General features: G+C 36.0%; 1 protein-coding gene across 9 annotated transcripts in view; it reads left to right on the top strand.

The window, feature by feature from the left end:
* PDE4D (phosphodiesterase 4D) overlaps positions 1 to 23,975 on the top strand; it is a 562,124-nt gene extending 538,149 nt beyond the window's left edge. For all 9 annotated transcript variants that reach the window (XM_066989073.1, XM_066989072.1, XM_066989074.1 and 6 more), the window contains 9 exons: positions 6,677 to 6,770; positions 10,326 to 10,498; positions 11,489 to 11,587; positions 11,677 to 11,841; positions 13,227 to 13,326; positions 17,170 to 17,324; positions 17,836 to 17,958; positions 18,464 to 18,646; positions 19,313 to 23,975. In XM_066989073.1, the coding sequence (XP_066845174.1) occupies positions 6,677 to 6,770; positions 10,326 to 10,498; positions 11,489 to 11,587; positions 11,677 to 11,841; positions 13,227 to 13,326; positions 17,170 to 17,324; positions 17,836 to 17,958; positions 18,464 to 18,646; positions 19,313 to 19,723 (1,503 nt within the window). In that variant the 3' untranslated portion in view covers positions 19,724 to 23,975. The remainder of the gene's footprint in view (positions 1 to 6,676; positions 6,771 to 10,325; positions 10,499 to 11,488; positions 11,588 to 11,676; positions 11,842 to 13,226; positions 13,327 to 17,169; positions 17,325 to 17,835; positions 17,959 to 18,463; positions 18,647 to 19,312) is intronic.
* The last annotated feature ends 607 nt before the right edge of the window (positions 23,976 to 24,582 follow it).

Here is a 24,582-nt window from a genome sequence, read left to right as displayed (position 1 = left end):
CAGTAACTGTTCCACATCATAGTATTAAAAAATAAATAAATCTTATTTCTACTGAACTAAGTAATGCAAGTATTTAATTAAATCACTAAATATAAGCATTATATTCACACATGACTGAATCTGTTATGCTCACTTGTATTTATATCCACTTTTATCACAGATTTGTTTTAAAAGTAGAAATATAAAATCCTCATTAGGTCATTGTGTCCGATCAGGTCATTGTGACCATTTTCTGCTATTGGAGAATTATTACAATATATTCTCAGGGATTTTGTTCAGTCATCTGTGAAGAGACTGAAGTCCATTATGCTATCTAGGTGGATTCTTTTCTCATTTACCAAAAATATAAGATGGAATTATTTTCCGTGTAGCTGAGAGGTATTTATTGTACATTGCTTGGAAGTATATTCTGGATTTCCAGGCAGCTGCTGTAATTTTTTTACTTGGTCAATCACAAAAATTCAATCATTGATCTTCAAAAAAAATTTCACTGTTGCTACATAGCCTTTAAAATGGATATAAATTTTTAATATTTAAAGTTCAGCAAAGAGCGTGATAGCTGTAGTTGATTACACATGGTAAAATATGTCCTGTATAGACAGTGTCCTGTACTGTGTATAGGCAATGATTTTAGTTAAGAAGCTAAATAGTACTTAAATGTAATTTTAGCATAGTGCTTTCTAAGTTCACAGAATACATGTTTTAGGAAAAATATGAAGATCTATCTGCTCTTTCTGACAGTCAAAATTGAATAATTTAGGATATTTTTGAAATATTAAGGAAAATTGAAATGTCTTAGTCTCAGAGATCTTGACATGTATTTACATTTCTCACTACACATATATTCGTAATTTCTGTATGCTTCAGGCTGTGCTATATTATCTTCTGTTAAATTATATTGGAGAGAATGGTGGTCAGATGGATGCCAGAGATTGTCTCTGGCTATCTTTGAGAATGTTTCCTTGAAACAGTGAATACTACTGTCGCAATGCCAGGCTTGGAGACAGGAGCCTGACTATAGGTTATGAATTAAAAACCTGTTTGTGATCTTAATGTAAATTAAATGCATGGGCTTCCAACCAGCATTCTTATTTTTTGAGAATGCTTTTTACTTATTAAGAGTCTTGTTAAAGAGAGTTTTGCACTGATAAACATTAAAAACAGAAGCCTTATATTAACCTCTAAGACTGGCCTGTTTTCAGTTCCTTTTCTTTTTTTTTTTTTTTTGTAGAATACACCCCTTTCCAAACCCCATAAAATAATATAGTTTATTATATTTTAAGTTATGAAAGTATTTTTAAAATAGCAATTATACATACTTCAGAAACAAAACACACTGCAATGTGTGATATTCCAAATATTGAATGCATGTTTCCTGTATGTATTGTATCCGTGTAAGCATTTAGAAGTGTTATCTAGAAAAGAAGCAGCCAAAAAAATTGAATCTGAGATCTGTTGCCATGTTGATTTGGGAACCCGTGCAAAGAAAGACTCCAGTGCTTTCAAGCATTTTAGTTCCAGCCTCTGCAGGGTTTGGAGCTCAATTAACACTCAGATTGAAGGACTGCCAGGTAGGGGCCTTTTGGTCCATGGACCGCCTTCATGCCTTAGCTTTACCTTCTTTGCTGTTGCCAAAGGTAGTGGATACCTCTTTACAGTCCTTGGGATGCAGCAGATTGCCTATTCATGAAAAGAAAGCCCGGGTGGAAGAAGCCCTCCTGGGGCATCTATGTCAAGCGTGGTTCCGCATCCTTCCGCAGACTGCACATTTACTTCAGCTTTGAGTTACTGATCCACGGACTTTAAGCAAAAATGGAATCAGTAGACCCAATATATATTGAGTGCAGTCCAAACTTTTCATAGCCATGAACTGACTCTGTAGTTAGATTGTCTCCTTATCTTGGGAATTGAACATGAATCTTCTTCTTGCTATAGACACCAAGTCTCCCCAGAATTACACTAGTGCTTTGGTCACAATTTGGGAATATATTTACTGCAAAAGGCTGTCCAAATTTTTTTTATATACCTTTGTTGACATCTGAAAAAAAATATTATTTTTTTTTCTTCCACTAAAAAAACATTTAAATTTACCCTAGGTTGATAGCAGCGTTCTACAGAGACACGGACACACTGCTATGAGCCCAGAAGGACCTAAACTACCTAGTTCAGTCCCCACTGTGTAATCTGTTCTTTGGAGATGACCACTATTTAGGAAACTGTTCTTGTCTCAGCACTTTTATTCTCACTCTATGAGACTTTTCATATTTTTTTGTTGAACTCTGCTGCTGTGACATCAGTATTCAGTAGTGAAGAACTGTATAATTGACTTAATGGATGTTTTATAGCCTGTCCATTTCCACAGGGAATTTCCTAGAATATAGCTGAGGGCAGTGATAGTCCAAAGGGTAGTTGTGTCATTTTTTCAGTCTAACAGTGCCTGGCCTGTAAAGTGAGAAAACCCTTACGAAGAATACAATGTATGCATAGCTCATCCAAAAACCTCTGATTGCTACCTGTGCAAAGCTGACAATATTATAATTAAAGTGTATGTAACAACATATTCGATCCATTGTGATTGATTTTCTTCAACTACAAAACTATGTGACATTCAGATTTTTAAGATTCCTACTCAAAATAATATCTTTAACATTTACTATTTCAAGGATTTTTCATGTTTTGACTTGTTTTGAATAAAGAGCTAAACATTATTTCCAAGATGAGAAATGAAGAGAGAATATGAGCAGTCTAGCCAAGTTTCAGGCACTTAAAAGAGATGTTTTCTGGTTGTTACAGAAACTTCCCTGATTTGCAATAAGATCTTGTGGGAGCAACATGAAAGTTAGGCAGAATTTCATTCTCAAATAATAATGCAAGGATGCATAAATATGTGCAAAATGGTGCTCTATGAAACAGCAAGTTTTTGAGAAATTTGTAAATTCTGGAAAAAGTAGAGGCTTTGGGATTTTTTTTCCCTATATTTTAGGAGAAAAAAAAAAAATTCTCCCAAAGGACAAGATATTAAACACCAAAAGATTAAGTAATATACAGATATACTGCAAAAGGACATAATCAAGAAAACTATTTCAACATCTTAATTGCTGTTCAATTAATGCTCTTTTGTTTTTCTCATGCTGCATTGTTGTTCTTCATCAGAAACAGCTGTCTGTGTATGGTCTCCAACTTCATATGTTCCAGTGTGGATGACGGTCATAAGGCTTTGTCATGTATAATTAGGAAATCAAAGCCATTTTCTAAACTCCACAGTCCAGATGTTCTCAGAATAGATGTCAATTAAAGCTGTGTTGGTGTTGCGTCAGCAACATGTGAAAGAACGTGAGGAAATCACATTTCTACATTCCTTTAAAGCCCAAAGGCTTCTCTCATTGAATTCACTGTTAGCAGGAGGGCTTTCAAAAGCGTGGGGACTTGTTTTACTGTATGCTCATATTCAGCAGCAATGTAGTCTTCACCAGGTTTTATGCTGATGGTCTAGCTTATGTGCTCTGTTGTCTTTCGGGGTGATGTGAGGTGGGCAAGACTTTGCATCAAACCACTCAGGAACATAAGATTGGAAGAGACTGCTGTGTCTCTTGTGGGCAGCCCATACAATTGTGGTCAGCCCATACAATAAAGATTTAGTTGGAAATTCTTAAAGAATGTCTACTCCATAAACTCCACAAGATGATTCCCAGTATACAGTAAAAAAAAAAAAAAAAAAAAAAAAAAAAAGGTTAAAAGCCAAAATTGTATTCAGTGCAGGAAAACAAAAGCAGAGATTGAGATCAGCAAGGTGTACTGAACTTCTGTGTTTATATGATATTATTTCTGTGCAACACAGAAATGGACTAAATTCTAAGCCACAGGTGAAGGCAAAAAAGACATACAGTGATTATTTCTCTGACCAGGTTGTAAATTGTCCTCCTCGCTGCTGGTCATTATTAAGTGAGCTTAACACTGAGTGTGCAAACAGGACACCAGTCAATCACTTGAGAAAATGTAATGCCTTTAGCAGCATCACCATGTGCATCACCATGTGCATCATCTGCATTCTTTAACTGGAACTAGCCCCCAGTGTTAGCAAGTAATGTATACCCTGTCTTTCTCCTTCTGTGCCCCCAGTTAAATTTATGGAGCAGAGGAAAAAAAAAAAACCCTTCTTGTATCCTGCTGTATCAGGTAGTTGAGAAAAAAAAGCATAGTATAAACACTAAGTTGTTCTTTCAAACATGGGAAATTTTTAAGTAGATGGAGAGCTCCTGAGCCATAGTTACTGTGGCTGGATGGTCTTTTTTTGAAGTGTGGCAAGTGATCCAATTGTGTTGCTCTGCAGCTGCTAAAACAGCATGGCAACGTTGGGCATTAGCTAGGATGGCTTATCAGGAAGCAGGCAGACAGATGAGGACTATTGAGGAGGATCCAGGGGCATTAGCTGTATTAAACCGAGAAAGAAAGAATGTTGGAGTGGTAATGGATTTACTGATGACAGACCTGTAAGTTAATGCCATTTTGTCAAATTCTTGCATTTTTATTAAGATTCTTATGTATGATATTTAATTTAAAGCTTCAGTTTCTGGGTATAGTCTGGAGACAAATAATCTACAACTTTGTCAGTTTTTGCTTTAAATAATTCAATTTTTCACCTTGGGTGCAGAACAAAAGAACAACAACAAAAAACACACCTATGTAAGTGTGTCTTAAATGCATGTTAAAAGTTTCAAGGTCTTTTAAAAATACTTTCAGAATTTTTGGCCCAGTCATGTTATTTCTTGGCAGGCTTGACTCATTTTTTTAAAACATTTGTAACATTGGTGACGAACATCTGACTTCACTATGGAGACTAGCACTGGTCTCATGCAGAATATATAGCTGTGTAGTTCATAGCCTACGTAACCGTATTTGCGTTATGGTTCAGATTTTCAGAAATCTGTTGAGCACTTGCTAGCACACAGCTGTATCTGAGATCAAAGTTGTGCCTTTGGCTTGTGACAGAAGTATAATTTGTTGTAGGAGTCTTTGTAGAGGGAAATTCCTGGGCTGGTGGTATGTCAAGATGGCAGGAAAATGCGGTGGCTAATGGTTAGAATGTTATATTAAAGGTAATTTTTATATTGTGTGAGCAATACAGTAATTGGTGACTTCCAAAGACATTGAGAAGAAAATAACACCTTTCACTGTTCAAAACCTCTTTGAAGTAAGGGCTTTGATGATTCCACTGTGGTGGAAAGGAGATGGTCAATGTTTAGTCTACTGCTTTATCTAGTATATAGAAGAAGGATTTTGTAATTTTCAGCATAAAAGGAATGTTTACAGGGTTATATAATAAGGATAACTATTGCTTAACATAGTAAATGATCATGTCTAGCTGAAAAAGTAGAAAATGAATCTGAAAAGGGCTGAAAATTATTTGGCCTTGTTAATACAAAAGAAGACGGGAAACTAACAACAAAATGAAAAAATGGCACAATGGCAGACAATATTCAGTAGTGACAGCTATTAATTTGCACTGGAAGGAACTGGTTGAATTGATAATAAATATTGCTGAGTTGTATTTATTGGTAATATCAAGGCAGAGCTATATTACTATATGTGAAATGACATGTAATATAGAGCTGCATTGCACAATTAACATATGGTACACAATGCTGCAGGTTCTCTCTGTGGAAGGAAGCACTTCTTCCCACACCTGTTTAGGTGGTAGAGCCCTGGAACAGGTTGCTCAGAGAGGTTGTTCAGTCTCCTCCTTGGAGACCTTCAAAAGACATTGTCCTGCGCATCCTGCTCTGGGTGTCCCTGCTTGAGCAGGGTTTGGGCCAGATGGACCCAGAGGTCCCTGCCGACCTCAGCCATTCCAGGATTCTTTGAAGGTATCCTGGGCTCTTGAAGGAGTAAAGAAAGACTCAATTATAATGATGCAATCAATTAACGCTTTGTGGAATGCTAATATGCACTCACATCAAATAGGCTGCCCGTGTGAATTAAGAGGAAAGGAAGAGGTTTTCAAGGATGGTTGTTTTCTACTCTGATGTTTCATACAAACACTGTCAATTTTCTGAGACATTTCTGACCAGAAGTGGCAAGTCATTGGTCTGGTCGATTAAAATATTTTTAAGTAAAAGATAAGCCTACATATTGGTGTGTAGGAAATCAGTAAGATATTTTGATATTTTTAAGGAGTGCCGTCAAATTCTTTAGATTAATGACAAGGGAAGAAACTTGAAAGGTTTTGAAAAGTATGTCAAATATATACAAATAGATTAATTTATAAATATGATAAGAAACTCCTAGTAGATAAGGGATCTTGTGTAAATATGTTTGCATTTTCTCTTCAAATTAAAAAAAAAAAAACATGATAAGAAAGGAACATTAATTATTTCTGAGTTTATGCTTATGCCTTACAGCTTTCAGTTACAAGTAGGACCCTGTGCCTCAGCAATCGAATCGTGATTCAGTGTTTTAGGTGGTTAAGAGTTATGTTTTTCAACAGATAAGGAAGTTAGTAGGGAAGAGCAATATTATACGTCATTTTTGCTTTCACTGGTATCTTAGTTTAGTGTATGTTCTTACTGTTGTGTCCTTCCCCCTGTTATAAATTGACTGCATCTGCATTTTCTCATCCTAACCAAAATATGTCTTGATCACTAACTTATGCTTTTTTGTTTTTGGTTTTCCTTTTCAGTTTAAAAGAATGCTCAACCGGGAGCTAACCCACCTTTCTGAAATGAGCAGATCAGGCAATCAGGTCTCTGAATATATATCAAACACATTCTTAGGTAAGACCATGATGAGAGCTAACTTTTTTGCCTTTGTTCTTTTTAGTCTCTTTCTGTGTTGTGATAGAGCTTAAAAGCAGGTAGCTTTCCATATAATTTTCTGTTTTCAGAAGCTGTACATTCAGTACAGAGGTTATGGTAAATCCATTCATTTACAGCTTGTTTAGTTTGTGTGTGTGGTTTCCCTGTGTACTTGCAGATAAATAGTCATCTACATATTTTCATTATTATATTGCTACCATATTAAGAAATGAATATATAATAGATTGAGTATTTCATATATTTAAAATAGTTCTTCCATTCTGTTTCCCTTATGGCCAGAAGGAAAGTTAGAACAAAGAGGTTTCAGTGTGCTGAAGGCACACAAACACATGTAACCTCATTAAATCTCACAGTACATGGTTCTGATGTTTTGGTATTCCCTGCCTGCACATGAGAAAGCTGATGAATTTTACTAAGTCAACATCTGAACAGACTGCTGCCAGAGAATTTGTGCAGCTAAAGAGCTTGCACTGTGGGATGTGAGCACTGAAAATCCTGACATGATATTATGAAGACTGTGTTTCTTTCTCTATAGCTTTGCAGAAGGCAATGTTCTGTTCTGTTTTGTTTTTCATATGTATATAAAACTGGTGAAAATGAATAAAACTTGGTTCCATGTGGTTGATTGTGAACAAGAAAATAAAGTTAATATATAAATTTTAAGGAAGTTTTGAGTGAAACACAACTGGTTTGTGACTGTGCACATAAGGGGAAGCACAGCTGGATATATCTAAATTAGGATAGCAAATACATTAAAAAGTGCCAAGGCTAAGATAAATTTTGTTTTATTTGTGTGAGATAGCTGGGGCTTTTTGTGCTTTTTGGAAAGAAGTGGGGTTTTTTAAAGTCCCATTTTATCCTGCTGGTCACCGTAACCTAAATGGATCTCTTCATGTGCCCATTCAGTTTATCCATGATTGCAGTAGCTGCCTGAGAAGTGCAGCACAGCAGGGTTTCATAAAAGAAGAAAGAGATATGCCTGTGTTGTGGAGAAGCGCTATTGCAGAGCTTCAGGAGCCACTTAGGCTAACTGAAAAGACTTAGATACCAGTCTCTGTATGGCTTTACTTGAAAACTTAAGGCTCATTTTGACAGGGTAAGGAAATGCATCTGTCTACCTTTCAGAGGAGACCTCGGTATGGAGCAGAAAGAGCACTGGAAACGCAATCACTTACAAATTGCTGAGCTATGGGTTTTCTTTAGTGGCTGCATATAAATGAAAACCTAGGCTGCTAAAAAAAATTGTGTACCAGAGGAATACAATGGGGAAAATACCTGAGATACAGAATTATTGCTTAAATCTAGTATTTCCAAAATGTGCTGTCTCAACATATAGATTCTGAGATACAATGAAAAGAGGGAAAATATTCTCTCCACAGAAAATTCAAATGAATCTAGTAAATTGTTTTCTTAATACATAACTAATCTCCTGAACATCTACAGACTTTCACATTTGAGATCTAGGAAGATGTAATGAGAAAACAGTTTTTAATGTTTTTCTTCTTTAAAATAGATAGACTGTTTTCCTAGGTAGGACTGTATGAGATGTATGAAGTTATTCTTTCTGACAACTAATATATTTCTTGTGTAAGAATCAAGGTTCCTATCTTGAGTCTGATAATATGTAAGCTTTTTATTTTTCAGTGTAATTAATCTGTTTTCCTCTGAAGTGAAAGTGTAAGAGAACCTGTCAACGAGTATAACATAATCAGGGTCAAAATGGCAAGTTACCTTTTCTAGATGTTCAGATAGGCCTGGGATACTTTGCCTCATTATTGCAAAAGCATAGGCAATCCCATGGAATTCCTTAGGAGATTTAAAGTCGTTCAGACAAGACCCTTCCTTTCACTTGAGTTGCTCTGACAAATCAGCGTATGAACCTCCCTTTGATGGGTCTAAACGTTGTGCATATGACCAAAACCATAACCATCAAAACATGAACACGGGTCCCTGCTCCTCATCTGTTGTCGGTTTGCACCAGTCAAAAGCTCTAGTACTTATCCTCCCCCTTTTTTCCTGATTGTCCGCAAGCAGAGAGCAAAGTAGGGGGGAGTGGAAGGGGGACTGGAGAACTTGGTGCTGCAGGCTAAAGCTTGGTGACATTTCTGCAGTCTCTTCTTCATTCTGATTTGTTTGGAATTTGAAGTGTCCAGTAAAGGCAGACTGCTAAAGGGTAATTAAAAAAGAAATGAAAAAAAAAAAGAAAAAAGAAAAAAAAAGAATAAAGTGAAGAAGCAAACACAATAACAATCTAGAAATTAGGAACGGACTCACTAACCTTGCCTGGTTTCAGTGTCTTTCTTGAATATGACCATTGCAGGAAGGATAAAGTAAACATCTATTTTTAGGAGTCCCAATTTTCTTTTTTGTTGTTGTTCTTTTTGTTTCTTTTAAGTTGTTTTTAAATCGTAGTTTTCACTCAGCTCCTGTGTTAGAAACATACGTCCTTGATATTCCTTGTTCTGCTGGAATATTTCTTAAGGACAAGAAAAGATGCAGGCACATCTTATCAGAGAAGAGATGAGTTGAAGGAAGTTATTAAAACACTACATTTAAAAAATAGCATGAATAAAATGAACAAAAACTAATGCAAATTCCTAGCAGTTTTTGGCAGGAAAATCCTCTGTTGCACCAATTTCAGTTTTCTCTGTGGACCACAGGTGTCTGCAGTGCTCCACACCCCCATACTATTTCTGCAGTGATCAGACGACAATAGCCTAAATACACTTTATTATCCCTTTGATCTTTGCCCATAGTGGTAGTAAGATTTGCTGGCACAGACATTGAGGTATATGAAATAATGCCACTGATACTGCTGTGGTAGCAAAAGGCCACAAGACAGAACTCTTTTTTTTTTTTTTTTTTTTTTAGCAAAATAGTCTTTTTTTCAGTATTACTTACTCTGTTTGAGAGGTGCTATAAATTGTAACAGAAAAGAGCTGCATTTCAGATGTGAGCTGCCTCTACATGCAAAGCATTTGTTGATGAGGCATCACTGGCAAAAGCTTTTCTGAGCTGTACAGATAGCATAAACAGAGCCAGCCCCCTTTAAGGGGGTTTTGGAAAGGTTTACATGACATACTGTTTTATTTTTTTTAGTGGTTTTTTTTTTTCCCCCAGAAAATAAAAAAATTCAAATTTTCTTGCCAAGTGAAAATACAGACTTCTGTTCACCTGTAATAACATTTATAAATGAAAGAGCTAACAATATCAGCAGGGCTACGGGTGCAGGGAAAGTGGAAATTAGACAGTCACAAGGCATATTTAAAGCCAGTTCAGAAATCTGTGAAATAGAGCGCTGCTTTAGTGAGGACCTGGTCTATGTTTGTCTCATTTCATATTTTAACTGCTGTTGATATGAAATATCTGTTGAAAATTCTCCAGCCACAAATATAAACAAATAAAAAAGTTTTGTTAAGCATTACAACATCCATAATATGAAACTCAGCAGTAAAGCAAGCAAAAATATTTGTAATTCATATCAAAAATATCTTTTTCTTCATTCTTTTGAAGACAAACAACATGAAGTTGAAATTCCTTCTCCGACGCAGAAAGAGAAAGAGAAAAAGAAGAGGCCAATGTCTCAGATCAGTGGAGTCAAAAAACTGATGCACAGCTCCAGCTTAACTAATTCCAGTATTCCCAGATTTGGAGTTAAAACAGACCAAGAAGATGTTCTTGCCAAGGTAGAGAATATTTAAATCCTTGAATTTAAACCGTTGAATTGAAATAGAGGTTGGTCAGGTGGAGTTACCAATATTATTCCATCTTTCACTTACAGCTGTTGATTGCAAGCTGTAGCAGTAAAGGCTGATCTCACTTAAAATAATGTAAATCCAGTGAAGTGGAAGAGTAATAACTGAAATCAGAATCAGGCCGTAAGGGTTGATTTCTGCTTGAACAGGATTTCAACAGCAATGTTTCCTGTCAGTTGCATATATTAATAATAATAATGCTGCATATTCCTTAATAATACCTGAGGAAGGAAGAATAAACTTATATACTGTCAGAGGAATGAAAATCTACAGCAGACCCATGCTTTTCAAAATTGCACAACTGTATAGCATTAGAGCTATCCTTGCACATCCTGTCTTCAACTCCATTTTCCATGTACATATTTTGTTTTTAGGGACACTTATTGAGATTTTTGCACCAGCAACAATTTGGCAATAATCTAACACTGGTATAAAGTGATTATTCATTCAGTTTTAGATGTTTGTATTTGGAAATATGCCTATCAATATGTTCTCAGGAATCTCCCTATTTATTTCAACAGCCTGTTTTTGAGGATCAGGAAGACAGCAGCAGAACTGCAGTGTCTCTGCAGTTCACCTCCTCACTGAACTTTGCTCTTACTAGGCAGTGAGATAGAAAGGGTGTCAGCTCATTCAAGATAATGCTGCATCTCTTCCTCTGGAGCAATCCACTTAAAAGTGGCATTCTTTCCTCCCTAGTGAATTAAAATCAGGAGAGGTGGTAGATGCAAGTGCAAATATTACAAGATTAGTAGCAGCAGCTTTCCCCCTTTCAGAGTTTAGCATATAATTTTCACAGTGACTCTAGCAGGCATCAAGCTTTGCATTTTCATGAGTCTGCCATTTGTAGCTGTTTTAATCAAAAAATTCTGGAATCTGTGTGTTAGATTTCAGTGGTTCTGTTGCTTGATTCTGTCCTAGGAACTAGAAGATGTGAACAAATGGGGCCTTCAGGTTTTCCGAGTAGCAGAACTATCTGGAAACAGACCTTTGACAGTCATCATGCACACCATTTTTCAGGCAAGTAGGAGCAGCCATACTGCTTCATGCTTATCTCAGAGATTTTTCTGTGCTTTGTAATCTGAGTTGTTTCCCTTTTTCTTTTCTAGGAACGAGATTTGTTAAAAACATTTAAAATTCCAGTAGACACTTTAATAACTTACCTGATGACCCTAGAAGATCATTACCATGCAGATGTGGCATATCACAATAACATACATGCTGCAGATGTTGTTCAGTCAACGCATGTCCTGCTATCAACCCCAGCATTAGAGGTAAACTACACCGAGGTGGGAAAGAGGCAGGCATGAGAGAAAGGAACACACTAAGACTTTTCTCAACTAAATGATAAACGTTTTAGTTTCTGCAATATTTCTCAAAAAAAAATCTTGATATTTCGTAAGTTCCTCTCTCTAAAGATACTTTGTGAGGATCCAGATTTATTTGTATGTAAATATTGTGCAGAAAATGTCATGTTTTTCTTCAAAGTCATGGTCTTATACTTGCAGATTAGTGCTGTCATAACCTTTTTTGTTGTAACGCAATTTGTAACTTGTTTCCATCATTTCGCTATTAACTGCATCCTGTTCCGTCATTACTTTCCATGTGGGACTCTCACTAACCACAGTGGAATTGCATAGGAAAGACAGTGATAAAACAGGATTCTCTCAATAAGGCCATTTGTTTATTTTTTTGTTGTTGTTTTCAAATTGTGCATATTTGTTCTGAACCTGAATGACAGTTGGCAAAGATCCACAAAGACTCTGGAATTCTCTTGGGAAAGATTTTCTGTATCTCAAAGAGGGAGATCAGCTTATGCTCTTAAATCCCCACCATCTTCACCAAACAGCTAAACTGAACATCAGGAGCATTTTTTGATTTTATTGTTTTTTTGTTTGTTTGTTTGTTTGATTGTATTTAAATCAACTGTTTTTGATGACCTTGCTCTCTGCAGTTTTAACCAGTAAAATGGCAGTATCTGCCCAATGCCATTGCTGATCTACGTACTTCTAAGCTGTTCTTGATCAGTTATGAAAGCCATTATGTAACTTGGGAACTTGTAACAACCGGGGATAGGACTCAGTGACACGCGAGGTCCCTTGCAGTCCTTGCTTCCTATCTTCCTAATATTCTCATACAAAGAAACATCAGTAAATGCTAAGTAAGATTCCTTGTAGTCTATCACCGTTTCCTTTAGTGTCATTGAGGAGATGTTCATTCTTCAAATGCAGGACTGTGTGTTTATTGTGTAACATAGACATGTCAGATGTAACATTAAAGAATCTGGCAGGAATTTTTAACTTGAATTTGTGCTATGGGTCAGAAATCTAAATCTGTAACTACTGGTTTAATAAAAGTTGATTTATTTATAGACTGAAGCTGCAAAACACTTCAGTTGTTACTGAATTTAGTGACGCTGTCAGTGTGAAGTAAGGATAGTTTTACTTTCATGGCCAAGCTTGAAATATTTATGGAATTCTACATAATGGATGATTTTACAAAAGGTTGTGTTAACCTATGTGTAAAATATCTTCTTAAGATTCCAGATGCATTTCAAATGTGTTTTTTTAATGTGCAGATCGAGATTAAAAGTAGTCCTTTTACTGAAACCATTTTTTCATTGATTAGTGATTGTCATTTCTGTTTCGTGGTTTTCTAGGCGGTGTTCACTGATTTGGAGATTCTTGCAGCAATTTTTGCCAGTGCAATACATGATGTAGATCATCCTGGGGTTTCAAACCAGTTTCTTATCAACACAAGTAAGTTTGATGTTCAGTGGTTTTCTCAAAAATTTGCTGCAAGATCTGCACATAGCACCTGAGAAATACAAAATCTGTTAATTGTTTGCTTTTATTTGTACCTTTTGGTAAATAGGTAGATGTTTGTATTTTCAACTGGATAATGTTTTGTATTACTTGTAACTTTAGAAATAATATACACAGTACTGGTTAGCAAGAATTAATAAGACATGAAAAATAAGACATGAACTATAATCCTGCCACTACTTCAATGTATTGGATGTGGTCTCTTTCCTGGAAATTGGTTGGTTTAAATTAAATATATAAATAAAGTTGTGGGAGATGAAGTAAGATTATATAAAATACCCCCCAAAAAGAAAGGAAAACAACCGTTAATGTGCTTATACTGCATATGGTATGACCAAGGATAGCAATACTTTTTTTAAGAAATTTAGAAAGCAAGTTTTCTGTTTAGAAATGGGACTGGTAGATGCATTTCTGTCTCTGCCTGGCTGCTGTACTTTTTTTCTGATTTCTGCATAGTCATGCCTCATGGACTGAATTTTCTCAGCCTGCCCCTGCAGACTGTGGCAAATGTCTTCTCTTTTTTTTTCTTTCTATGAGACTCAGTGATGCTTCATATATGGAGGGGCAAGCCCCAGTGAAAAGAGACCCTAACACCATCTCCAAATGTGAAACCCAGTGTACTTGTTCTGCATTCCTCAAGGCTGTTCTATGCAGCACTGCATGAACCACTTCCCTCTTTTATCTTCTGCTAGAAGAAAAGTACTGTTAGCCTCATTGAACCTAATCACAGCACATTTACCGAATGGCTTCTTGCCCCGGTGCAACTTGCTTTGATTATCTTACTCTCTTTTCCTACTATAAGTGGGTAGCACATTTTAGCAAATTCCATCATATGCTCTTATTTCTTTTGCCATCTGTTGTCTTCTCCTTTTACAATAACTGACCCAGAATTACAAAAGTTGAAATAATTCTAAGAATCCAAGCCTATAAGAAGAAAAAGCTACAGAAATGGAAGCATACCTAGAAGTTGTGTATTTGACCCATTGGGTTGCATGTTCATAGACACTGTCTGGGTAAATAGATTCACCAGGTGAATCTATTCCACTGGTGCTAAAATAGTATGACCCCATATCAGCAGTATAGTTTGAAGAAGGGAGATCCTGTTCTGACTCATTTCTGCTGTACATTCAGATAAGACCTCAAGTCTAGCCTGTATCTAATTTTATTTGCCTTAATGGCCTGAGGGCTACCCTGTAGTGAAATTTTATTTGGTGACTCATCTGCAAAGTGAAGGATTGGGACTGTCTCTAGATTTCTGGTACTGTGTTGGTAGTAAGTGCAGTTAGCAATGTAGTGTAGAAAGACAGTGAATCAAGCATTGTTCATGAAACTGTGTAAAGCCCAAACACGTAAGAGTAGGCACATATAAGTAAAGTTTTTGTTTATTTAATTAGAAATTGAACAGCAGGATATATTGGTGGCTCCGAGTTGCTATGGGGAAACCAGTGAGTTGGTTACGTTTAATCAGCTTGACTTTCTAGATGAATGGGCCAGTAGTGCTACGTAAAGCTTTCAGTTTTAAGGCAGATGGTTGAAACTCAGCTGAGTTAAGAGTGATTCTGATGTAGCAGCTTAGAAGAAATGTCTTGTTATTCTAAGTTCCTTCCGATGGAGAAGACTTCCATGTAAATCAAGTAGTGCCACTAACTGGAACTGCTGTTAGTAAGCTCAAAAGAGACAAAGGGGTTTTATCCCTTTTGAGTTGTTATATGCTTGAGGAAGAAACCATAGGAATAGAGATAGACATAATGAGCATGTAATTCAGTTTTATTTAAGATTTTAACTCATTTTCCACGAGGACTTGAGAACCAATGCCCACATGACTTCTACAAAAGTTACAAAATCTCTCAAATCCCAGATTTTCCTAACCTCTAGAAGATCATTTTCTCAAACCTAATTTTATGTTTTCCAACGAACCTTTAAATGTATTAGCATTTCACTAAGAACTATAAGAATACATTTAAAAAATCATTATAGACTTATAGTATGTAACATGTGTACATATTTTCCATATTTCAGGTTATTCTTTATAATTATTTACACATTATATTTCAGAGTTTTATTATATTGTTTCAGGATTTAAAATCCATTTAGAAAGTTGTCCGAAAACTTGATCCCTCATAAACACTATTAAAGTATGAACAAATGTGGATTGTGCTAGCATCAGGGGAGGTGCATATTTGACGACTGTAAGTCTATCCTTCCAAATAGTCTTGAAGCCTATAGTGTGCTACAGATGTTACTAAGGGGGAACTTTCTTCCATTTCCACCTCCATTACAAAGTTGAGCATGTTTTAACTCTGTCTGTAGTTGCAGCCCTTCCAAAGTAGTTCAGCTATGTTGAGGGTTTTGCAATTGAAGCTCTTCAGAAAGCAGTTTGAAAGGAATATAAACTACTACCTGTCTTCTTTGTAAGAAAAATGACAAGTAGGCAAACTTTATAAATATTCTGTGGAAGACAAAAGAGATACCATTTGACAAACTTCCTTTTTCCTTTTGCTATTACAGTTTTGCTACCATTAGGATAAGGGAAGTTAGAGGAAGGGTTTCCAAATTCACAAGATCGATGCGTTCAGGACAAGAGAGGAAGACAGAGGGAGAAAGCATAATGAGACTATAGAAATATGAAGAGCAGAGCCTACAAAAGCACCCCATTGAACCAGAAAGATTTTAAAACAAAGCTTTTGTAGAGGAAGATAAAGAGGACAAGGAGTAGAATAAACTCATATGTGGTTAGATTTCAGATAGAACAACTGCAATAAACAGCAATTAATGTCAGCACAAATGTGATTGCATAAGAAGAATGCTTTTTGGATGATAGATTCATTTTCACCCTGTGTCTTAAAAAGTGCAAGCTGATTGTGTGGCGTTCCTGTGTAGAATCTAAATCTGTGCAGAAAATTGTCTAAACTGTTTTTATTTGTCAAAGCTGTCTTCACATGTGCCTTGGTACAGGCCTAAGAAAGGAGTATGAGCTTCACTTATTCTCACAGCCACATGGCGTGACTGAGCGAAGAATAGTTTTGTTAGAGAAGGTACCATTTTAGCATCACAAGTAGATCACACTCAAGTATGAGACAGTAGACAAGGCCACTGCTTGCACTTTCAAGCCACATAGCTTTTCAAGAAAAAGATCAGAAGTGTAACTGTGACTGTCCTACCAGCCTCCTCTCAAAACATTCATTGTCACAGACTAATGGTGCCCCTTAGGCATAACTTGATACTCAGCTGAGTGTCTTAGATAACTGCAGAGGTACATTATTTGGAAACCAAGACGGGTGTTTGCCTGACCTGCACTGAAGCCTTAGCTGTGTATTCACAGGTCTGAGTAGTGGATAGGTGCACCTTCACTTAAGCAATTCAGTTCTAGTGGGTGTGGAGGGAGGGAGGACGGGAGAGAAGGAGGACAAAAAAACATCAGAATGTGTTTTAGTCTGTGTGTTTATGCATAATATTTTCCATGTGACCTCATGCATATATGGAAATGTATTCTGAAAAATATCTTCCTTTTATGGTTTTCTAACTTGCCATTCCAGGCATGTGTACACACTCCACTGCAAAGCTGGCTTTTTATTTTTCTCAGGATACTTAGCCTTGATTTGTTAAGATGTTCAGTCGTTAATTCTGCAAGTTTTGATACTCTGTGAACTACCGGAAATTGTTTTCTAAACGTTCATCTGTAAATCTTGTTAGGAATGTAATTAATTTGAAAAATCGTAAGGGATTTGGTGGAAGCAAAGGCTTTAGTAATGTTTTGCCCTGTGACTGTTATTGCAGATTCTGAACTCGCCTTGATGTACAATGACTCATCAGTACTGGAGAATCATCACTTAGCTGTGGGCTTTAAGCTGCTACAGGAAGAAAATTGTGACATTTTCCAGAATTTGACCAAAAAACAGAGGCAGTCATTGAGGAAAATGGTCATTGACATTGTGAGTTCCTCTTTAGAGTCCCTTTTGCATAGTGCTAGCAAACTGAATGATTATGCACAGCAACATTTTAGGATAAATTACAAGTTGTTAGACTTAGATGAAGTAAAAACCTGAAGTTGTATTGTATTTTGTCCAAACATGAATAGTGGGATCTTTTCAGTTTCGATAACCATGTATACCTTTCTGGAAGGTATACAGCCCTGTTTCAAGCTGTTTTCATACTGATGTCTATGTTTGCCACTTCAGTATCACAGCTGGAAATTTTCTACTGAATTGATGATAATTAACTTAGACTGATCAGATTTTCTCCAATTATTTTGTCAAATTCTTAAAATAATCAAAATGAAAGCATTAGGACACTCATGACATATGGGACCGAGACTTCTGTAGTGTATTCAGATACAGAACTTAGGTTTTCTACTGAGAACCATTTGTTTCTGGGTCCAAAGGTTTCTTAGAAGTCAGTAGAATAATTTAAATGATACTCATTTATTCTTTTGTTTCTTTCAAGGTACTTGCAACAGACATGTCTAAGCATATGAATCTGTTGGCTGATTTAAAAACTATGGTTGAAACCAAAAAAGTGACAAGTTCTGGTGTCTTACTTCTTGATAACTATTCAGATAGAATTCAGGTAAGAAAATTTATCTGTAAATGGCTATTTGTATTACCGTGAGTTACATCATCAACAGCATTTGCCTACCTACTCTTCAGCTTGGGTTAGATCAACTGTCCATTTTCACACCGTGACTCACTCTCTTCCCTCTTCTCTCTTATATGTTTCTTGCATGTGACATATTCTGTCAGGTACTGAATGATTCTTTGGGAAAGTAATGAGGTGGTAATATACTTGTGGGCTGATTTTGCCTTTGCCCTGCCCTTCAAATTATCAGCACCTTCTTGGTCTTTCTCTGCAACATTTTCTGTCTCTTACATGGGGAGAAGCAGTAGAAGTGAGGTAATTCATGGCTATTACTGCAAGTGTGAAAAACACTCAAGGACTAAGTTTTTGCTCTCCAGAATAAATCTTGCAGTACATGTATTTTCAAGATTCCGTTTCACAGCCACCAAATGTGTAAATGGAAAAGGAGCTGTTTTTCTCCAGTGTAATAACACAGCAGGTGTTCTATCTATTTTAGGTTCTTCAGAATATGGTGCACTGTGCAGATCTCAGCAATCCAACAAAGCCACTCCACCTATACCGCCAATGGACAGATAGAATAATGGAGGAATTCTTCCGTCAAGGAGATCGGGAAAGAGAGAGGGGAATGGAGATAAGTCCCATGTGTGATAAGCACAATGCATCTGTAGAAAAATCACAGGTAACTGATTTCAGTAGGCAGATAAATAGCCTAGTATGACATTTTAATGGAAAAAGATAGTCCATAACCATTTTTCATATTTTGATGAATTTCTGAACGCACTATTTCCTTGTTTTTCCTCTCTGAGTTAATTAATTCAGCTTCTGGGTAGCAAGTGAGAGGAGTTAAGATTCTTACTGTGAAAACATAGTTCATAGCAGTGTGTTTCCTGAAGGGATTCCATCATTGTTGTTATCTGCAATGAAGCATATTCTTCAGAAAGTAATATTGTACAGCTGCTCATTAGGGTTTCCTTCAAAAGCAGAATTAAATATAAAGCAGCTGTTTGGCTCACTAAATGCAATGGAGTTCTTTGGAAAGAACAATTCAGTTGAAAACAAATCCTTCCCAAGTCCTTATCCAACATCCTGAATGAGAGGTTTGAAATGCTGAGACCCTATTTTCTGCTTAGAACAGCATGGACTCCTTTCAGCCACCTTAAGAGTGCTGTGTATAGTGTCTCATGCTAGTGTTATCTTTCTCAGGCATTATCGTCTATTTCTTTTAGACAACATGAATATTGAAAGCTTCTGTACAGTAAATGGATTGAATTACTGTGACGTTTATTCATAGTTTTTCATTTTTTGTGAATTAGATCTCATTCTAATTTTGTATTGTTTGAAACAGGTGGGTTTTATAGACTACATTGTTCATCCTTTGTGGGAGACATGGGCAGATCTTGTTCACCCAGATGCCCAGGATATCTTAGATACACTGGAAGACAATCGAGAATGGTACCAGAGCACAATCCCTCAAAGTCCCTCTCCTGCACCTGATGACCAGGAAGAGGGTAGACAGGGACAAACTGAAAAATTCCAGTTTGAATTAACACTGGAGGAAGATGGGGAGTCAGACACCGAAAAGGACAGTGGAAGTCAAGTAGAAGAAGACACCAGCTGCAGTGACTCCAAGACTCTTTGCACCCAAGATTCAGAATCCACTGAAATTCCTCTTGATGAGCAAGTAGGGGAAGAAGTAGAAGAGGAAGAGAACCAGACAGAACCTTGTGCAGTGGAAGACCACGCTCCTGACACATAACGATGAGGACACATCCTCTCTCTCTTGCCCTCTCCCTTTCCCTCTCCCCTCCTTCCTCTCTCTAATTAAGTAATGGTTTCCAAAGTGTATGTCATATGCTACAATCATGATCACAACTCACTGTCATCTGCTAGGACGTTTGTCAATCAAAACTGACCTTGATGACTCAGTTTGGCACTCAGGAATATTGTAACCAGAATCTTCACCTCCACTGCTTCAGAAAGTGGGGGAAGAAGATCCATAAACTACATCTTACTAAGCTCTCAATTTCACAGATTTGATTAATTAAATCAAATATTTTCAGAGGAGTACCACCTGCCAACCGAATGCTGGTATGCTTTGGTAGTTTTTTATTTTATTTTAATTTTATTTTATTTTATTTTTATTTTATTTCACAACTTAAGCATTGGATAATGTTCGTCATCAGAGGAAACAGACAGAAAATAAACTGAGGTTCCTACTGGAAAGCAAATGCACATAAATGATGGGACACAACACGAATCTGTTACCAATAGGAAGATGAGCTGTGGAAATTGCATAATTTTCTAATTTCAAGTCTTCCTGATAAATGACTGAAAAAAGTGTAACCCAACGGGTTGCACTGAACTCTGCATTTTGTATAATATGTAAAAGAGAGATCTTTTGTAGAGCTTACTTTTATTATTAAATGTACCGAGGTATTATATTTAAAGAAAAACACTTTCCGACTTCATCTGCCACTGGTTATTTTTTCCAAAGAGTAACTTGCAAGTTTTCAGTACAAATCTGTGCTACACTGGATAATACTTCTAGGGTTTTTTCTTTCCTTCTTGTTTTGCACCTTAGAATTTCAAAACAATATTGAATTGTAAATGTCTATTATTTTATGTATTATTGAGTTTCATGAATATCCTTTATGTTACCCAAAACTCCTACAGTATGATGGATTTTTTTTTTTCGTTTTCATTATAATGTTCCCAGACATATTAGAGGAAGTTATGTTTTGCTGTTTTCCTCGTAGTGGCCTGATCCTGTCAATTCTGACTTAGTACCAGAAGTAGTACTACCATCGAAACCAACTGTTAAGATTAAGATTTGCAGGACTAGGGCCAGTAAGAAAGGTAATGAATTGTCTTTAATATAAAGGCAGCTCTTCTGCTATATTTATAAAATTCATCCCTCTGAAACATGATTTTCAGACCATTTTTTTGCCTGGGAACTATAAACTGCTAAATCATAACAGGCTAATACAGTGTGTGGAATATATATTTTGGCATAAAAGCATTAATGTAATATTTCCAATTTTGATTCCCTTAGTTTCTTTTTATCTTTTAGCGATCTAGTTAAACCATTTGCTAATCTGAGACGTGTACAACATAAAAATTGTGATTAGCATTATTTTTTCATGTTTTTATTGCAAGAAGAGCCAGGTCCATCTTTTTTTCTATGTTTTTAAGTAATTGAACAATGTATCATGAGAGTGGTAGTTTACTTCACATTATTTTAATCTCAGAATTTTTCATCCTTTATACAGCTTGTGCTGAGAGAAGCCTACTTTTAGGTTTGATTGGTACTGAAAACTTCCATAACTTGGAAAGCTAAAGGGAATTAGGAGTTCATGTTTGACATTTGCCAGTCCTGTTGCTTGGTCACATGAAATGGAGGAATTTTTTATCTCTGCTGCTTTACCCTTCATTAAAATTGTAGTTTTCAGTTGGGAAATAGTTGCCTAGAGAAGGAACAGACTCCGGTCTGTAAAATTCTGGTACAATGACAATATCGAGATGATTTCTCAACAAAAGAAAATGGAATCAGACATTATTTCCCTTGTTTGGAGTAATTTGGTAGTAAATAAGCAGATATAAATATTTTTTGTTGTTGTTGGTTTTTGGTTTTTTAATTTTTTTTAAGTGTCTGAGATCTTCTTTAAGATAAGAACTTCTTTAAAAACTATTGGATAATAATTCAGCCTTTAAATTCATTTCACATTCTTCTATATCCAGATCAAAATTTTCTCTAGCTTTAGCCCTCACAGGGCTTTAGCACAGATGATACTGAAGGAGGAAAGAAAATGAAGAGAACTCATGTTTTTAAGGTTTCGACTATATTTTGTTCTTCATCATTTCTTCCTGAACCTGACCCACCTAAAAATCCTCTCAATCCCTAAGAGTGCCTGGAACCTTAATAATGGAAAAGCAATATAAATTCCAAAATGACCAATGGGGACCTGAAAAGTTTTTGTATCTGCACTAACTGAAAGTAAATGAAGAGAAAACACCATATTGTATTGTGAGATATACACCCATACATATGGACAATCAAATCATAGAAAATTGTATCATTTCTTAGAGATGGGGATATAATGCACTGTACAATCTTTTTTTTTCTTTTTCCTCTTTTGCCAAAGTGTGTTTTAGCATTGCACACTGCTTTAAAACAATACAATTTACAAGTGGCTTTATGTGTTTTAAATAATTTTGCCATAATAAAATGCGATGAGTTGGGTATTGGGGGGAGGGAAGGGGGGGAGAAAATTCACATTGCTTATAACAGTACACTTTAGCTTGCAAGTTACTGTACTCAGTAATGCTGTATTTGAATTTTTAAATTGTTTTGTGTCATTGTTAAAAAAGATAATGAAAGAATATAGATAGAACAAATAGCATTCAGAAGTTTTAAAAACTTGAATGAAATGGATTTTTCAGAAAGCTTTGACAATTCTTTTAAAATGCATTATTTATTTTATTTGTGCCATGCATTTTTCTCACCAAATGACCTTACCTGTAATACAGTCTTGTTTGTCTCTGTTTACAACCATGTATTTATTGTAATGTACATACTGTAATGTTAATTGTAAATTACCAGTTCTTATTATAACATCATCCTTGTGAGGGTGGTGTTGCTATATTTGGAAACTCTTGGTGAGAGAATGATTATTGTGTATACATATTCCTTGTACATTTTTTCTCCTGTAATATACTCTCTGTCACCTTAGAGCTTGTTTATGGAAGATTCAAGAAAAGTATAAAATACATAAAGATATATCAATAAAAAAAAAAAAAGGAAAAAAGAAAAAAAAAAAGCTGCAGGTCTTTGGTCCCAGGGCTGTGCCTTAACTTTAAACAATTTTTTCTTCTGTTTTGCTGCATTTGAAAGTGAGGTAGCTGTGGGGCTAGGGCTGGGCATATCTACCATATTTTTAGTGCTAGCTTATGGGGATTACAAGTACAAGCTAGTATGCATGATACTACAGTGAGCTTTCATTCATGACCCTACTGGAAGTTCAAGCTTTTCCAGACTTCGGGCAATATAATTATACTGCCCCTCTGATTATCTTTTTACAGGCTATCATCAGGGATTATTGCAGCCATTACTTGCTACTACTAAAAAATAAAAAAAATAAAAAAAAATACTGACACTGTATTTCAATACTGAATTTTGCTGAAAGAGCTTTGGAAAGCAGCTCTACTAAGCATCTGATTTTAATGCATATTGGCAAATGAAATAATTGGAATTAAAATAGTATATCATACACTTTTTTTTTTTTTTAGTCACCTAATATTCTTTCTTTACTCAGTAGCACAAATTGCCACTGTATAAGCAGAATCCATAAAGTAGAACAAAAGACAACTTCAGACTTGGAAATGCTTTCTAACACTAATAATAGTGTTATAAGCAGCCAAATCTTTTATTTTGTATAGATGTATCTAAGGCTTTGTACAGGTGTGTATAGCATAATGCACTAGATCTGGTAAACCTTTTAATAACACTAGCATTAGTTTTGCAGATTGGACTCTGAGCATCTCTTGCTGTTTGAATATCACATTACTCCAGACTGCTTAGGACTGATAGCAGTGAATTTTCCAGAGCAAGGTAAACGCCTGTCCTCCATTCCAGTGATGCCCAGCCCTTGTAGCATGCAACTTTTCGGTGAAAGGAGCGATTCTTTTTCAAGTAAAAACAGAGCCTCCTTTTTGACACAAACTGTAGATTTTAGCAGCCCTGGCCCAAAGGAAAATGATTGCTTTTGTTTTAAACAGTATAAAAGGGACACTATAATGAGAGAAATCCTGAACAATTTTTTGTTGTTTTAGTTTGATTTTTTCTTTTGGGGATGTCTTGAGAGTGGCAACTTGTGTGAACATTGCACATGACAATTACTTCACCGGTTTCTTAGCCTCTCTTACAGCCTATGGGATAGTACTGTACATCAATACCTTCATATGAAATTTTTATATGCAATGGAAATAAAAGCATGGGTTGATTCTGCCTAGTTACTGTATTTGACTTCCTTTTGCAAGTTTTTTTTTTCTTTTTTTCTTTTTTGTTTTATCATAGCCGTGACATCTTAAGAGAAAACATATCGGTAGAATACTTAGGTTATGTTATTTTTTTCATCATACTGAGTTTTGTGTAGATAATACAAAATAAATGTGGGTGCTAATCAGACAAGTTAGTCAAATGTGGTATTTCATAAAGTCTAATCCAGAGATGTGCTATACAGTTGTATAGAAAGACATTCAGTCTCAACTTTCAGGAATTTTTACTATTGACTTGAGTGGCAGAAGAAGCCTATCTTGAGAAAATAGGACTTCAGCTGAAATGAGGTAGAAGAGTAGAGATTGCTGCCAGAGCAATACATGGGGGTATCAGAAAGAAAAGGAAAAAAAAAAAAGAAAAAAAAAAAAAAGGAAGAAGAATACTGTAGGTAAATATCGACCAGAAAATCCCTGCTCAAATGGATGATAAAAAGAAATTGTTTTTTTAAAATTAGACTTCATAAATGCCAGCTCTTGTCTTGAAGAAATGTGGTAGAGCACTCAGTCTTAATGCTTTTGAAGTGGCTTTCATAAGCCACTTGATCAGAGTACTTATTGGGG

The sequence above is a fragment of the Anser cygnoides genome, chromosome Z (genome assembly GCF_040182565.1).
Source record: "Anser cygnoides isolate HZ-2024a breed goose chromosome Z, Taihu_goose_T2T_genome, whole genome shotgun sequence".
Classification (NCBI taxonomy): domain Eukaryota; kingdom Metazoa; phylum Chordata; class Aves; order Anseriformes; family Anatidae; genus Anser; species Anser cygnoides.
Note: the sequence above shows the minus strand (reverse complement) of the source record. Positions and strands in the feature narration are given on the sequence as shown.